At 42.1% G+C, this 18,731-nt stretch overlaps 1 protein-coding gene across 1 annotated transcript in view; it reads left to right on the top strand.

Moving 5' to 3' along the window:
* Positions 1-9,439: 9,439 nt before the first annotated feature.
* Positions 9,440-18,731, top strand: part of LOC115143409 (E3 ubiquitin-protein ligase PDZRN3-B-like) — a 150,538-nt gene continuing 141,246 nt past the window's right edge. The window contains exons 1-2 of the mRNA XM_029683811.2: positions 9,440-10,254; positions 17,120-17,206. Coding sequence (XP_029539671.1) covers positions 9,541-10,254; positions 17,120-17,206 — 801 coding nt within the window. The 5' untranslated portion in view covers positions 9,440-9,540. The remainder of the gene's footprint in view (positions 10,255-17,119; positions 17,207-18,731) is intronic.

Below are 18,731 nucleotides of genomic sequence, written 5' to 3'. Positions count from 1 at the left end.
GTGTTCAGGGGTTGAAGGGGTTACAGTGACATGCACCTCACAATTCTGCTCGTTTAATAACGCTGACATGATCACATTGATGAATATCATTGTAACGATGTGCGCTGAGAGTCGGGAAGCAAGTTCAGAGAGTGAGTGTTTTAATAAATGCAACATCAAACAAAAGAAGAAAAGCAAACAGACTAAACACTGGAACAGAAACAATAACACCTGGGGAAGGAACCAAAGGGAGTGACATATATAGGGAAGGTAATCAGAAAGCTGATGGAGTCCAGGTGAGTGATGACGCGCAGGTGTGCGTAACGATGGTGACAGGTGTGCTCCATAACAAGCAGCCTGGTGACCTAGAGGCCGGAGAGGGAGCACACGTGACAATCATCATGCACCAGGTTCTTTGGCAAACACTTTACATTGCAAAGTGCATATGTTCTTTAATTTGTCATCAACGTTAAGTTCAGTAAAGTATTACGGAACTGAAATGTTGAAATCATAAAAACTAAAATGTGGTTTTAAATGGGCTGGCATTATCTCTGGGTTTGCATTCTTCTTTTTCTACTTCTTAATTGTAACAGTTTTTAATAAGTGATAAGGGTAAAAAGTGCCAAGACTACTTAGTATCTCATTTATTTAGCCCATGTAGAGAGCTTCCAGAAAATCTGTGGTGACACTTAGGCTTCATCATGGAACTTTTGATTATTTCCTCCATCCTGTTTTGAACAGTCTCCGGTGTCCTTTGCAAAAGGAATCATCTGTTTCTAATATTCCACACTTGGAAACCTCTGTAACTAATGCATTATGTTAGTCCATTTGCCAGAATGCTGAGAGCTTTACGCAAGATTTACGGCAGATCACAGTCTGAAGATAATACCTTATTTTTCAGGTAGATTTATCCCCTCTCTCAATTCAATAGAAACCAGCTTTGCACTTCATTTAACCAATACCATTCATCCTTTTGACTTAAACTCTCTTGCCATCACCATAGAAACATTGGAAAGACACAGCAAATACCACCTCATATTTCTATATTTTTTCCAAACTGTACTGACTCACAATGATGTGAAGAACCTTGAATCAGCAGTTGTCAACCCTTTACATACTGCAAACCTGAATATAGAAACAAAGGACTATGCATAGTGAAGGCCTATTTGAATTAGCTACTGTATGTTAGGCTACAGATTAAGGTCAGATTTTGTTCTCAGACCTTGACTCGGTTCCTATAAAATGGGGATTACCCTTCTTGTGTAGTTGTGCTTTGGTGCTTATCCTTCCAGGTTCCTCTCTGACCCAAATCCTTTCTCTCCACCTCCCAAAGAGTGTTCACTCCATTCTGATGTCTGTTATGTGAGCAACAGCTCTGCTCTCTATCCTCTGAGGGTGAACATACATAATAAACATTGCAAAACTCATAGTCTAATTGCTGTCAAAGCAGTACTATACACTGGGATTACAAAACATTAAGAACACCTGCTATTTCCATGACATAGACTGACCAGTTGAATCCAGGTGAAAGCTATGTTCCCCTGTTGATGTCAATGGTTAAATCCACTTCAATCAGTGTAGATGAAGGGGAGGAGACAGGTTAAAGAAGGATTTTTAAGCCTTGAGATAATTGAGACATGGATTGTGTATGTGTATTATTCAGAGGGTGAATGGGCAGACCAAAGATTGAAGTGCATTTGAATGGGGTATGGTAGTAGGTACCAGGCGCACTGGTCTGAGTGTGTCAAGAACTCCAACGCTGCTGGGTTTTTCATGCTCAACAGTTTCCCATGTGTATCAGGTTATATCCTTCCTGTTTGGCCCTGTCCGGGGGTGTCCTCGGATGGGGCCACAGTGTATCCTGACCCCTCCTGTCTCAGCCTCCAGTATTTATGCTGCAGTAGTTTATGTGTCGGGGGGCTAGGGTCAGTTTGTTATATCTGGAGTACTTCTCCTGTCCTATTCGGTGTCCTGTGTGAATCTAAGTGTGCGTTCTCTAATTCTCTCCTTCTCTCTTTCTTTCTCTCTCTCGGAGGACCTGAGCCCTAGGACCATGCCCCAGGACTACCTGACATGATGACTCCTTGCTGTCCCCAGTCCACCTGGCCATGCTGCTGCTCCAGTTTCAACTGACCTGAGCCCTAGGACCATGCCCCAGGACTACCTGACATGATGACTCCTTGCTGTCCCCAGTCCACCTGGCCATGCTGCTGCTCCAGTTTCAACTGTTCTGCCTTACTATTATTCGACCATGCTGGTCATTTATGAACATTTGAACATCTTGGCCATGTTCTGTTATAATCTCCACCCGGCACAGCCAGAAGAGGACTGGCCACCCCACATAGCCTGGTTCCTCTCTAGGTTTCTTCCTAGGTTTTGGCCTTTCTAGGGAGTTTTTCCTAGCCACCGTGCTTCTACACCTGCATTGCTTGCTGTTTGGGGTTTTAGGCTGGGTTTCTGTACAGCACTTTGAGATATCAGCTGATGTACGAAGGGCTATATAAATAAATTTGATTTGATTTTATCAAGAATGGTCCACCACCCAAAGCACACCCAGACATCTTGACACAACTGTGGGAAGCATTGGAGCCAACATGGGCCAGCATCCCTGTGGAACACTTTCGACACATTGTAGAGTCCCTGCCCTGACAAATTGAGTCTGTTCTGAGGTCAAAAGGGGTTGCAACTCAGTATTAGGAAGGTGCTCCTAATGTTTTGTACACAGTGTGTAGACAAATGCTGTGTGCTGATAACCATGGTCTGCATGACATGTCACTAGGACTCTCCTAATGTTTGGTATACTCGGTGTATTTATTTTTTAGGCAATAAAGAATTCCATACCTTGACAAACACATTTCATCATACTCATTTGAGGTCCAAACTCGTGATGTGAGAACATTGCCAATCCAATTCCTACATGTTTTTGCCTCAGATTATATTGTGACAGTTGAGCTGCTGTTCACTGTCATAACACATGGAGAGGGGCTGGGTGGTTGTTTAGTTCTCTCACCATCTGTCATCAGCATCTTCTGGAAGACAAGTGTGGCCTTGCTTTGCCTGTTACCAGTTTGGACCCCTCCCTCCCAATGCAGCTCCAATAAACATGTTCACAAGGTCACCCTAATACCCCTACTAAAATGTTTTACCCACTGTTCCCTAACAGGGCACCCTATGAACATTTAGTCCATTCATAGGCACAGTAGATTTCTTACCAGAGAAGGAACTGTCAGGAACAGCATTATAGGAATGTCAGTAACTAACTAAACAAAATGAATGTACTGGACAGTATGCTGTTTCAGCAAGGTTTGCAAAGTTTGCAATACACACTAGTTGACCATGAAAAAATCAGTATGAACAAAGGGAACGGAATGATTTAGATAGATTTAAGTATTTATTTTAGAAAGTACACCATGTTACAGTACAACGCCACATGAAAAACACATCCCCAAAAAGCAATAACTCATCTTCAGTCTCCCACATGGTCCTCGTTTTTCTGACCTATCAAAAAAAGTCTGGGGATGGTTACTATGGCCTGGTTCCAAAGCCTCACAGAACACCCTCATCACACGACTAAAACTCACATTACTTTAGCTTTACTAGCTACAATAGAATAGAATGAGAGGATTCAGTGATGAAGTCCAACAGCATTCTATCGATGTCACACACTGTGTGTATTGAAATATGCACTTTGCTATCAAATGAAAAGAGCCAAGTTCTTATTTTTACATCTGTGCAAAACTATTCACACAATTGACCCTCCTACGATGACACATATAGCTAACTTCCTGCAATTCTACACATTTTGCCATTGGGCAGAGAGAAAATATTGCAGTTTTACAGCTACTTAACCTCATGTTATTCTACACACGTTGCCACAGTGAGTTGCATTAGCATTTTTATAGCTAATGTCATGCTTTTCTACACACTTTGCCATGAGGCTGAGAGAAAACATTGCAGTTTAACAGTTAATTTTCAGTAATTCTAAAAAACAAATTGCCATGGTTTATGACGTGTTCATATGCTATCTGGGGAGGGGAGGCCAGTTGGGGAATGTTTTATTTATTTATTTATTTGATTTCACCTTTATTTAACCAGGTAGGCAAGTTAAGAACAAGTTCTCATTTACAACTGCGACCTGGCCAAGATAAAGCAAAGCAGTTTGACACATACAACAACACAGAGTTACACATGGAATAAACAAACATACAGTCAATAATACAGTAGGGGGAAAAGTATATATACAGTGTGCAAATGAGGTAGGATATGGGGGTAAGGCAATAAATAGGCCATGTTGGCGAAGTAATTACAATATACCAATTAAACACTGGAATGGTACATGTGCAGAAGATGCATGTGCAAGTAGAGATACTGGGGTGCAAAGGAGCAAGATAAATACATAAATACAGTTTGGGGATGATGTAGTTGGATGGGCTATTTACAGAATGGGCCATGTACAGGTGCAGTGATCTCTGAGCTGCTCTGACAGCTGGTGCTTAAAGCTAGTGAGGGAGATATGAGTCTCCAGCTTCAGTGGTTTTGCAGTTTGTTCCAGTTATTGGCAGCAGAGAACTGGAAGGAAAGGCGGCCAAATGAAGAATTGACTTTGGGGGTGACCAGTGAGATCTACCTGCTGGAGCGCGTGCTACGGGTGGGTGCTGTTATGGTGACCAGTGAGCTGAGATAAGGCGGGGCTTTACGAAGCAGAGACTTGTAGATGACCTGGAGCCAGTGGGTTTGGCGGCGAGTGTGACGCGAGGGCCAGCCAACGAGAGCGTACAGGTCGCAGTGGTGGGTAGTATATGGGGCTTTGGTGACAAAACGGATGGCACTGTGATAGACTACATCCAATTTGTTGAGTAGAGTGTTCGAGGCTATTTTGTAAATTACATCGCCAAAGTCGAGGATCGGTAGGATGGTCAGTTTTATGAAGGTAGGTTTGTCAGCATGAGTGAAGGATGCTTTGTTGCGAAATAGGAAGCCGATTCTAGATTTAATTTTGGATTGGAGATGCTTATTGTGAGTCTGGAAGGAGAGTTTACAGTCTAACTAGACACCTAGGTATTTGTAGTTGTCCAGAGCCGTCCAGAGTAGTGATGCTGGACAGGCGGGCAGGTGCAGGCAGCGATCGGTTGAAGAGCACGCATTTAGTTTTACTTGTATTTAAGAGCAATTGGAGGCCACGGAAGGAGAGTTGTATGGCATTGAAGCTTGCCTGGAGGGTTGTTAACACAGTGTCCAAAGAAGGGCCAGAAGTATACAGAATGGTGTCGTCTGCGTAGAGGTGGATAGGAGACTCACCAGCAGCAAGAGCGACATCATTGATGTATAGAGAGAAGAGAGTCGGTCCAAGAATTGAACCCTGTGGCACCTGAGTGGGAGACCTTCCCAGGCAGTAGCTTTCCCAGCTCACAAACTAGAATCAGGGCACCCACTCCAACAAGATTAATTGACCCACAGTCCCACACCATGACATGATATCATTGACGTGACATGCAAATGAGCGTTAGAAAACGGATTGCGCAAATGTCACCATTCTGAATATTATTATTTTTTTAAATTATTTTTTAATATTCTGTGCGGGTGCCCCATGCCTCCCCTGACAAGATGCCGCCCTGGGAAGCTGCCCATGACGCCTATGCCTAAATCCGCCACTGCACATTGGCTACGGAGAGCGTGATCACACAGTCATCTAGAACAGCTGATGCTCTCATGCATGTTTCAGTGTTACTTGCCTTGAAGCGAGCATAGAAGTTATTTATCTTGTCTGTTAAGCTCGTGTCACTGGGCAGCTCGCGGCTGTGCTTCCCTTTGTAGTCTGTAATAGTTTGCAAGCCCTGTCACATCCACCGAGCGTCGGAGCCAGTGTAGTACGATTCAATCTTAAGCTTGTTTGATGGTTCATCAGAGGACATAGAGGGATTTCTTATAAGCTTCCGGGTTAGAGTTCTGCTCCGTGAAAGCGGAAGCTCTACCCTTTAGATCAGTGCGGATGTTGCCTGTAATCCATGGCTCTGGTCGGGGTATGTACGTACAGTCACTGTGGGGAGGATGTCATCGATGCACTTATTGACGAAGCCAGTGACTGATGTGATGTACTCCTCAATGCCATCGGAAGAATCCCGGGACATATTCCAGTCTGTGCTAGCAAAACATTTCTGTAGCTTAGCATCTGCTTCATCTGGCCACTTTTTTATTGACTGAGTCACTGGTACTTCCTGCTTTAGTTTTTGCTTGTAAGCATGAATCAGGAAGATAGAATTATGGTCAGATTTTCCAAAACTGGCCAATATTCTCAAAACAGCTGGGTATAGCTGCGTACTATTAAAATTTGTTTTCATGTTTTTTATCCATTCTGGAATACTAATATTTCATTTAGTTTGATGCTTAGAGGAAGACCCCACAGCTCAGCCCTAGAATAAACAACTGGGGCCTGTAATTCCATTGTAAGAAATAATAAATCATTAGCAGAAAAATTGGCAAGGAAACACAAACAGACAGGCTGTGTAGCATATTCAAATCTCATCATTCACAGCAAAACACTACTGGAAATTGAAGAATCATTGTGCGGGCAAAGGGGTATAATAGAACAAAAGGATATGTCACAACTAAATTTTCCAGTTTTATGACCTATTATAAACTGGGTGGTTCGAGCCCTGAATGCTGATTGGCCAAAAGCCATGGTATATCAGACCATATACCATGGGTATGACAAAACATTTATTTTTACTGCTCTAATTAGGTTGGTAACCAGTTTATAATAGCAATAAGGCACATTGGGGGTTTGTGGTATATTGCCAATATACCATGGCTAAGGGCTGTATCCAGGCACTCCGCGTTGCGTCGTGGATAACAACAGCCCTTAGCCGTGTTATATTGGCCATATACCACACCCCCTCGGGCCTCAATGCTTAAATCTACTATGCGTCTGTGTCTCTCTCATCCAATCACACGGGTCTGTGGATATTGTACAAAACTGATGATTTTGTACTTTTGAAAGAAGAAGAAGAAGAGGTCATTACATTACTCACGATATAGCCAAATAATACCATAAAGGTGTCAAGAAATTACATCACATTTTACTCGTGAGATACCCATTTATCATGTGTAAGAGTTGACGCGTTACCTCAGACTTTAATTGAATGCTAGTGTGCATTCCCCTTCTGTCACTGTGTCCCACAGAGCCATTGATGAACCTTTGGTTTTAGTCTTTGATAGTAACACATGTGGAATGGATTTATAAAACATGGCATCACATGTAATTGGGTTTCCCAGAGAGTAGACAACCAATAGATGTGTGTTTCCATCAGAAATATTATGGAGTCTGATCATGAACAAAGATGGACTTTGCTCAAAAAAAGAAAGTTAAGCTGCCAGTGTGCTGGTGATTGTTGTCCCATCACTGAGCATAACTGGCTTGCCCTGTGAGTTTTTTATGACCATAACACTTCCTGCCGAGATCGAAAATGCACAAGTTTAAATAAAGGTGCTTTTTTCTTTATGCAGAAAATAAATTGACAGAGAAACAGCCCCATAAGGGCACGTACACACGCACACAACTACACACAAACACACATTTATGGGGATTGGTTAATAGAGTGCAGACTGTCCCTCTGGTTCTATTACAGTAATTAGCCAAAGACCTAGCCTAAGGTATGTACATGTTTGACATGTTTTTCATGCTTCACATACATTTTAAATAATTGTTCTGTATGATATTGTCTGTATCTAGGTTACATTTCTGTATCTACTGTAGGTTACAGTTTTGTCCCCTAGTGTACTCACTGCACTGTGTGAAATAAGAAGACAGCCTGTCATTGTCAACATGAGTGTAAGAGCTGCAGGGTGGCCTACATGCCAGCCAAAACACTTGAATATCCTCTTTGCTTGTTCTCTCTGTCTTCTGGGATTTTAAGTGTGTGTTTCGGGGGGAAATAAAAATGTCACTTGCTATTAAGTGTTCTTCCACCCATTTGTTTTCACAAGTGCTCTGCCCGTCTGAGCCTTCAGCAGTTAGCGTGTGATGTCTCCAAAGTCCTAGTGACATGTCATGCACACCATGGTTATCAGCACACAGCATTTGTTTATACACTGTGTACAAAACATTAGGAACACCTTCCTAATACTGAGTTGCAACCCCTTTTGCCCTCAGAAGAGACTAAATTTCTCAGGGCATGGACTCTACAAAGTGTCGAAAGAGTTCCACAGTGATGCTGGCCCATGTTGACACCAATGCTTCCCACAGTTGTGCCAAGTTCTCTGGATGTCCTTTGGGTGGTGGACCATTCTTGATACACACGGGAAACTGTTGAGCATTAAAAACACAGCAACATTGCAGTTCTTGACACACTCTAACCAATGCGCCTGGGACCTACTAACATACCCCATTCAAAGGCAGTTAAATATTTTGTCTTGCACATTCACCCTCTGATGGCACACATACACAATCCATGTCTCAATTGTCTCAAGGCTTAAAAATCCTTCTTTAACATGTCTCCTCCCCTTCACTCCCATCTACACTGATTGAAGTGGATTTAACAATTGACATCAACAGGGGATCATAGCTTTCACCTGGATTCACCTGGCCAGTCTATGTCATGGAGAGAGGATACCTTGTCAGTTGGACAACTGAATGCATTCAACTGAAATGTGTTTTATATATTTAACCCAACCCCTCTGAATCAGAGAGGTGCGGAGGGCTGCCTTGAATGAATTCCACGTCATCGGTGCCAGGGGAGCATTTGTTGTTGGGGCTTAACTGTCTTGCTCAAGGGCAGAATGGGTTATTTTTCCACCTTTCTGGCTCGGGGATTCAAATCAGCAACCTTTCAATTACTTCCCAAATGCTTTTAATCAATAGGCTACCTGCCGCCCTGTAAGAGCAGATGTTCCTAACGTTTTGTACACTCAGTGTATACATAGCTAATACCCTGAAGTGTCAGTCACAACTAGCTAGGTAAGACATAGAGCCATAGCTTTGTGTAATAATATCGCAGACACTAACATGGTTTGACACAATGAGAAGTCACACTCAGAGCACCATCCCTCTACAGAGAAGCATAGCATTAAGCGTAATGATTATGGCTCTAAATTGCAGGAGAAAGCTGTTTCATGTGTTTGAAAAAATGCTAAATTCGGTCATTTACAGACTGGGGGCATAGCCCCCATATGGACCACCCCCAAGCCATCCTCACATACTTTGTGTCCCCTTAGATTTTTGGGGGGTGCATGACACCCCTATGTGCAGCCTATTTTTCTTCGTAACTACAATGTAATAATTGCATTACACGTTTCCTCGATTGAGTTACAATTTAAAAAGCTTAAATAATTTTTCGATTCGTAAATTAGGCCAATTGATGATTGCGTTTCAGTCTGTTGCACGGCTCTTACGGCAGTTACGGTAGAGAATTCCTCCACTTTTTTCCCGAAGAAGTCTCGGTCAATTAGTTTAGACAGTCAGGAGAGCTTGAAGTCAGTCTACTCCTCCAATGACAAATTAAAACACCCATTACTCCTACTTCGATCTGTGGGAATCCCGGAGGAGTTTTGGATTTATTTAAAAACATGGGATTCGAGTTGGATCGGTTTAAAGGGGCTGTGGACCCAGATTTTAAATGCAATTTGTGTAATAAAGTTCTAGAAGACCCGCTCACTACTCCGTGTGGTCACGTCTTCTGCGCAAACTGTGTGCTGCCATGGGTTATCCAGAAAAGCAGCTGCCCCGTCAAATGTCAAAGGATCTCCACGACAGAGCTGAACCACGTTCTCCCTCTGAAAAACCTGATTCTGAAGCTGGACATAAAGTGTGACAACCATGCCAGAGGCTGTGAAAAAGTGGTAAAGCTGCATCATCTAGCAGAGCATGCCGAGATGTGCGATTACTCACCGGCCAAATGCAGGAATAAAGGATGCAAGGAGGTGCTCAATCTGAAGGACATGGATGCCCATATGCGGGAATCGTGTGAATACAGACCGGTCGGGATATGCGACAGTGGATGTGGCTTGATGCTCATCCACAAAGAGCAAAAACTAGACACCCATTGCTGTTTGAAAGCCATGAAAGCACATAATAGTGCTTTGCACGGGAAGGTGGTCAACTTGGACAAAGAGTTCAAGAAGCAATCATTGAAATCAAGCAAAAGAGAGAAATCACTTCTTGCTCAACTCTCCGCGGTGCACAATGAGCTACAAATGACAGCGCTGAAGTATCAGAAGAAATTCACTGAATACAGTGCAAGGATCGATTCGCTGACTAGGACCCTTGCTCCCCCGTGCAAGGTAAGAACGTTTCAAAAAGCACGCTACGGAATTTGTGGCTATTACAAATTGTTACTTTGTTTGTGATTGTCCATAGTTATATGTTACCTTTTATCTATAGAGCGCGCGTACTGGTATTATTTTCACATCTGCTCTACTTTTTTGCATTTTCTGTTACTTATGAGGTGTTTGTATTAACCAGTTTAAAACGTTAGTGATCCGATGTCTGCCAGGTTAAATCATTGACCAGATAGACTTTGAGACTCCTGTGGTCAAACACCGTTGCATTAGGCCTAGTCTACTACTAATGGTCAAAAGTTTGTTTATTTTCCTCAGTTTGCCATACATAGGCTATATAGATTAGCTGCGGCTTCCGAGTGGCGCAGTGTTCTGAGGCACTGCATCTCAGCGCTAGAGGCGTCACTACAGACACCCTGGTTCGAATCCAGGCTGTATCACAACCGGTGATTGGGAGTGTCATATGGCGGCTCAGCGTTGGCCGGTGTAGGCAGTCATTGTAAATAAGAATTTGTTCTTAACTGACTCACTTAAATTTTTGTCTTGCCCATTCCCCATCTGAATTACACACACACACACACACACGTCTCAATTGTCTTAAGGCTTAAAAATACTTTTAAATAACCCCTTCATCTACACCGATTGAAGTGGATTTAACAAGTGACATTAATAAGGGATCATTAATAAGGGACCTCGATTCACCTGGTAAGTCTATGTCATTGAAAGATATGTCCTTGATGTTTTGTACACTCAGTGTATATCGCATATATTTATATGCTAGTCAGTGCATAGTTTTTGCCATGTTCTATAGCCAAGTCTTGGACTCAACACAGTGGACATAAAAGGATAGAGGCCTCCCTTCTGGTCAGCTAGGGAGAGGTTGAAATGTTTATGATCTTGTATAAGTCCATATCAACCCATGGTGGAAGAACAGGTAAGGTACACTACAAGCCTACAAGCATTCTGAATATAAGGGAACATACACACCAGCCTGGTCTCATAGACTAGATGAAACATAGTAAGGGTAAATCCGGACACTCAAATTAGTATGATATGTTATGTTTGGTATGGCTACATAAGACAGAAGGTTACTTAGTAGGGTGGGTGGGCGTATAACTTGAACGTCTAGCAACCCAAAGATTGCGTGTTCGAGTCTCATCATGGACAACTTTAGCATTTGTCACCTGTTTCAGGAAACTTTTTTTTAAAACTTTTTTAATCAAATTACGTTTTGGGGAAGAAATGCCTTCTGGAACAGGTGAACTTTGATGCGCATTCATAACACACTTTTATGCCATCTTACGAATACAATTGTTAAATTAGCCCCGGAAAAAGTGAGCAACCTTCCCGCTAGCCATGATTGGCTGAGATAATGAGTGGGCTGGACATGCCGAAAGATGAGTTCGGATTGGTCTGCCATGTAGCCCACTTCTGTCTATAATATGAGCGGGTCAGTATGTGTAGGTAATGCTTTCTAACGCTGCTTTTTTGAAAGATATCACATAGTAGAACTGCATAAGTGTTGCTCTCCACTTTCTGGAGGACCCAAATTTTGAAATCAGTGGAATTAGAGTATGATAGCTATGGAGATGGAGAAAATTCTGTTGTTTGATTGCAAATATGCAGACGGAGTTGAAAAAGAGAACACACAGAAGGCTGTTGTATAAAAAACCTGTCTCTGAATTACTTCTTCAAACTAAGGGCAACCATGGCATCCGTGACAGAGAAGGAGAAGCGTCCATCCATGTATACGGACGGGTAAGAGAGCCTACCCAGCTAGCACAGTGGATCTGGCCCAATTCTGGCTGAGAGTCGGGGCACTCGGCTGAGAGTCGGGGCACTCGGCTGAGAGTCGGGGCACTTGGCTGAGAGTCAGACTCTGCCGATGTCATGTGGCCCGAGTCTGGGCCTCCTTCAGCAGTAGTACTTATGGCTAGAGTGCGGGGATAGAGCTCGGGCCGATTCCAGTGTGAGTTATCTGGCCCACATGTATATATTACTTGGGGCTCGGGCCGATTGGGGCTACTCTCTGGCAGATGATTACACAGTTTCTTTTATAATTAACATTTCATTATTTATTTTTCCATATTTTCTCTTTGTTTCTGTGATCAAAAATACAATTAGCATTTAAATGATATTCTTTAAGAGTCCTGTGTAGTATTTTTGTATTTTGATACTTTGTGCAAGGCATTAAACACTTATTGGCTGGAGACTCCCGAGTGGCATAGCGGTCTAAGACTGCGTTGTTACAGATGTTGGTTCGAGACCTGTGTCGGCTGCGCCCAGGAGACCCATGAGGCGACGCACAATTAGGGGAGGGTTTGGCTGGCCAGGATGTCCTAAGGACATCCTGGCCAGGATGTCCCATCTCGCTATAGCAACTCCTGTGGCGGGCCTTGCTTTTGCACTCTTTTTAAAAATGTGTGCTGCACCCCATTACCACAGTATTACTTGATACACTATCAGATTTGACAACTAACATGTTTTTTCAGCCTGGTACCATAAAGAAATTAAGATTACACTTTCAAAACACTTTACAGATTCAGGTTTCTTATTTAGTACTGTCTATTCAATCCTTTGAAATGCACTGTACAAAACTCCGTTAAAGTGGATGAACAAAGAAAGTTGTTCTCCTCCTTGAAGCTCTAATCCCTGGAAAACATCTCCAAATGAATTATTTTTCAAATGATCCATGAAAGAAAAAGAGGAAGCTAGAAGAAGAAAAAAAATTACGTGGATGATGTGGCTAGTTTAAAAGGCTTTTTCTCTTCAGATTTTTCCCCCAGGTTCAGTCAAGCAGTATGAACAGGATTGCTTGGCAGGTAACATCAGTGCACATGTGGCAATATCTGTGGCAGTATCAAACAGAAAGACACAAGTGGAATTAACTGTTGGAGTCGGGCGACATGTAGACTGACGCTGCATTGCAAATCTCAGCGAAGCAGCTTCTGTGTTTTTACTTGGGCTAGTTCAGGTCACGTGTTATCAGATATTCTGAAATCAGATTCAGGCTGACATATTTGCTCCCCAATCGACTGCCATAACAGGAGAAATATCAATGGTGACAGGTAACCTTCTTTGACTGCTGGGTTTGGAACACAGAATCTCAGCCATATTGAAAAATGTACAGGAAAACATGGCATAGGCCAGCTTTCCAGTGCTGATATACACCTGGCTTCTGATTGACATGGACACTAATACTGACAATTGTGGCTGCTTCACGTGATGTATTGTTGTCTCTACCTTCTTGCCATTTGTGCTGTTATCTGTGCCCAATAATGTTTGTTACATGTTTTGTGCTGCTACCATGTTGTCATGCTGTGTTGTCATGTGTTTCGGCCATGCTATGTTGTTGTCTTAGGTCTCTCTTTATGTAGTGTTGTGGTGTCTCTTGTCGTGATGTGTGTTTTGTCTAACATTTTTATTTTTAATCCCAGACCCCGCAGGAGGCCTTTTGCCTTTTGGTAGGCCGTCATTGTAAATAAGAATTTGTTTTTAACTGACTTGCCTAGTTAAATATAGGTTAAATAAATAAATAAATACATAAAATGTACAGAACTGAACAGAATAAGGAAACTGACAAAGATTGACTGGGCTGAATATGGGATGTGGTCTTTCTCCGTGATCCTGTCATAAATAAGGCTACATAGGTTAGGTGAATGCGAAGCAAGATCAACATTGTCTGCAATGATTGGCGTCTGTCTGTGGGATTAGTGTCTGTCTGGCGTGACATGCTCACCCCACTGGTTTTAGAATTATTCAGTCCTCCGTACACATTGTCTTGTTTCTCAGTTCCTACAGATGTAGGCTATCCTTACAACATATAGTATAAAAGGAAGGGACAATGCTGAATGCATTGACTAACTTGCCTACCCTTCTACTTTCAGTCTTTCTATATTTTTCATATTCTTAGATATTTATTTAATTTATTTTTTCAGCTTTATTTAACCAGGTAGGCTAGTTGAGAACAAGTTCTCATTTGCAACTGCGACCTGGCCAAGATAAAGCGTAGCAAATTCGACACATACAACAACACACAGTTACACATGGAATAAACAAAACATACAGTCAATAATACAGTAGAACAAAATAAAACAAAAAGTGTATATACAGTGAGTGCAAATGAGGTAAGGGAAATAAATAGGCCATGGTGGCGAAGTAATTACAATATAGCAATTTAACACTGGAATGGTAGATCGGCAGAAGATGAATTTTCCTTTCAGGAAATAGCCAATAGTTGTTTTGAAACATAGAACTCTGTACACATGCGCCGACACAACATGGTCCAGCAGCAGTGCACATTCTTCCCTGGCAGACCTACAGTATAGGCTAGTACTCTGCACCTTATCCTGTAGCCTATATGGTAGCCGGACTCAGTCATGACACTGTACATACCGTTAATACCCGCTTTTATATTTAGTCCCTGTATGCTATAGCATTCTCCATACTGGGATGACCGCTGACATGATGGTCCCAGCATCAGTCCCACCCTCTGACTGTCCCCTTAAAAAGCAGATGAAGAGAGTTGACTGCACTGGTTTCTCAGCGTTCCACTTGTCATCCCTCCATTGACAGAGAGGTCTACTGGTGTATTAATACACATAGCAAATGGCTTTTGGAGCAAGAGAAGGAGAGGGCGAAGGAAAGAGCCTTAACCCTTGCTTGAACCAGTCACTTGACCGCTCTTTCCCAGAGAGCTAGCTAAGCCACAGATAATCAGGATATAGATCCACACTAGGGGTCGACCGATTATGATTTTTCAATACCGATACCGATTATTGGAGGACAAAAAAAGCCGATACTGATTAATCGTCCGATTTTTAAAATGTATGTGTAATAATGACAATTACAACAATACTGAATGAACACTTATTTTAACTTAATATAATACATCAATACAATCAATTTAGCCTCAAATAAATAATGAAACATGTTCAATTTGGTTTAAATAATGCAAAAACAAAGTATTGGAGAAGAAAGTAAAAGTGCAATATGTGCCATGTAAGAAAGCTAACGTTTAAGTTCCTTGCTCAGAACATGAGAACATATGAAAGCTGGTGGTTCCTTTTAACATGAGTCTTCAATATTCCCACGTAAGAAGTTTTAGGTTTTAGTTATTATAGGAATTATAGGACTATTTCTCTCTGTTCCATTTGTATTTCATATACCTTTGACTATTGGATGTTCTTATAGACACTTTAGTATTGCCAGTGTAACAGCATAGCTTCCGTCCCATTCCTCGCTCCTATCTGGGCTCGAACCAAGAACACAACGACAACAGCCACCCTCGAAGCAGTGTTACCCATGCAGAGCAAGGGAAACAACTAATCCAAGTCTCAGAGCGAGTGATGTTTGAAACGGTATTAGCTTGCACCCCACTAACTAGCTAGCCATTTCACATCACATCGTTACACCAGCCTAATCTCGGGAGTTGATAGGCTTGAAGTCATAAACAGCAGAGCTGCTGGCAAAATGCATGAAAGTACTGTTTGAATTAATGCTTATGAGCCTGCTGGTGCCTACCATCGCTCAGTCAGACTGCTCTATCAAATCATAGACTTAATTATAACATAATAACACACAGAAATGCAAGCCTTGGGTCATTAATATGGTCAAATCTGGAAACTATCATCTCGAAAACAAGATGTTTATTCTTTCAGTGAACTACGGAACCGTTCCGTATTTTATCTAACGGGTGGCATCCATTAGTCTAAATATTCCTGTTACATTGCACAACCTTCAATGTTATGTGATAATTACGTAAAATTCTGGCAAATTAGTTCGCAATGAGCCAGGCGGCCCAAACGGTTGCATATACCCTGACTCTGCGTGCAATGAACGCAAGAGAAGTGACACAATTTCACCTGGTTAATATTGCCTGCTAACCTGGATTTTTTTTAGCTAAATATGCAGGTTTAAAAATATATACTTCTGTGTATTGATTTTAAGAAAGGCGTTGATGTTTATGGTTAGGTACACGTTGGAGCAACGACAGTCCTTTTTCGCGAATGCACACTGCATCGATTATATGCAATGCAGGACACGCTAGATAAACTAGTAATATCATCAACCATGTGTAGTTTATAACTAGTGATTATGATTTATTAAGTTTAATGCTAGCTAGCAACTTACCTTGGCTTCTTACTGCATTCGCGTAACAGGCAGGCTCCTCGTGAGGCAGGTGGTTAGAGAGTTGAACTAGTTAACCATAAGGTTGCAAAATTGAATCCCTGAGCTGACACGGTAAAAATCTGTCATTCTGCCCCTGAACAAGGCAGTTAACCCACTGTTCCTAGGCCGTCATTGAAAATAAGAATGTGTTCTTATCTGACTTGCCTAGTTAAATAAAGATGTAAAAAAAAAAAAATCGGCAAAATCGGCGTCCAAAATTACCGATTTCCGATTGTTATGAAAACTTGAAATCGGCCCTAATTAATCGGCCATTACGATTAATCGGTCGACCTCTAGTCCACACCAGTGAAGTACTAAGATGTGAGAACAGATGGATCTCCCCACCTGCTACCAGCCATGTTGGTTACGCTGATACCTTTACATATCCATTTACTGTGTATGGAGTAGCTTGGGGTTCTGCCCTTTTACCTGAGGCTATTTCTATCGTACCTCAAATACTCCATTGACTTCTAGGTCAATTTCTTAGATTTGTTCAGTACTTTCATTCCAAGTTATTTTTGTGTTGTTTTAAGTGAAAATAAGCACCTGCCCTTTGTCTACCTGTCTGTATGTCTGTCTGTAGGGAGTTTTATTTTATGATTTTTTATGATTTGTTCAATCATTTATTTTATTCAGTGGTATTTGTTATTTGGGTTGTTAATGACTTCCTGTCCTCTTTCTGTCTGTCTGTCCACAGGGCGGGGAGACAAAAAACCTCACAGCCATCCTTCATCGGGAGGGAGGTTCTCTGGGCTTCAACATCGTGGGAGGACGACCATGTGCGGTAGGTTACAAGTGGCATCTCTGGGTTACTGTTTTATCTCATTGATGATCAGCCAAGTGTCATATGGGAAATCAGGAATGGAGGCAAATACTTGAACTACGATTAACTATAGTTTTGTGTTTTACCCCAATACCGACATAGCTTGCACACACAGTGCAAGTATTTTTTGGGCTCCCGAGTGGAGCAGCAGTCAAAGGCACTGCATCTCAGTGCAAGAGGTGTCACTACAGTCCCTGGTTCGATTCCAGGCTGTATCACATTCGGCCGTGATTGGGAGTCCCATAGGGTGGTGCACAATTGGCCCAGCATCGTCCGGGGTAGGCCGTCATTCTAAATAAGAATTTGTTCTTAACTGACTTGCCTAGTTTAAAAAAAGGTCAAATTAAAAAGTATCTCTCTTGAGCCTATGTGGATAGATCGCATTGTGTTTGTTTAATGGTTAGGTTTAGCGGATGTTTTGTTTATAATTACTTCATATGAGGATCAAATGAAGGATTATGACTGCGCCCACACTATTGTCCTTTTTAATTGAGGCGACTATGATGACATAGTAAAAACAGACATGGTGGGAAGTGGGTCCTCTGCCCTGAGCTGATAATCTGTTATGGCCTCTGTGTTTGCTGTCTCACTGTCTGCCATTGCCTCCCGAGAGGAGAGGGAAGGAATATCACTGCTGAACTGGGATTAGGGCACATATTCACAAAGATTCTTAGAGTAGAAGGACTGCTATAGGATCAGTTTTGCCTTTCTAGATAATAATGAATACAGTTATATGGAAAGGGGGACCTGATCCAAGATTGGCAATCTTACTCAGATAAATTTGGGCTCAGAGCTCAGTTAGAACTGGGTCTCGTATACTTGGAGCATCTCAATCTCTGTACAGAGTAAGCTGGTCCCAGTTCGCAGTATCTTTTTTTTGCTGGGAAGAATGTGTGCCAAAGTGTTCCACTCAGGGCTGTTGTTCTGTGGTTAATTTAAATTGCTATAGTGACGCACTTTGCTGTGGCGACATGGATTATTACAGTAAAACGTTTTACAGCAGGAAACTATAAAAAGGACTAAACACCGAAAGCATTTTTTCTTGATTCCATGGTCTTTCCGGTTCCCTTGACAGAACCATGCATCAATCCAAATAGAGTTTTGACAGTGAAGAGAATATGTTTAAGTTATTGCTCATTATGTACATTGAAATATGCACTTTGCAATCAAATGAAAAGAGCTCTTTGTTATTTTTACATCTGGGGAACTGATCTGCGGGCCTACAAAACACAGGAGGCAGGTGAGGGGAGGACAGCTTGTAATAATATCTGGAATGGTGTAAATGGAATGGTATTACAACACAGAAACCATGTGTTTGATACCATTCAATTTACTCTGTTCCAGCCATTACTATGAGCCCGCCCTCCACAATTAAGGTGCCACCAGCCACCTGTGCTACAAAAGGGGGTCCCATGCACTCAACTTTTGCTCTAATTGTCTTTAAGACTAGAATAACTTCATAAAGAGGTCACCAAATCCTCCACAA

The sequence above is a fragment of the Oncorhynchus nerka genome, linkage group LG15 (genome assembly GCF_034236695.1).
Source record: "Oncorhynchus nerka isolate Pitt River linkage group LG15, Oner_Uvic_2.0, whole genome shotgun sequence".
NCBI classification, from domain to species: domain Eukaryota; kingdom Metazoa; phylum Chordata; class Actinopteri; order Salmoniformes; family Salmonidae; genus Oncorhynchus; species Oncorhynchus nerka.
This window is presented reverse-complemented; position numbering and strand designations above follow the sequence as displayed.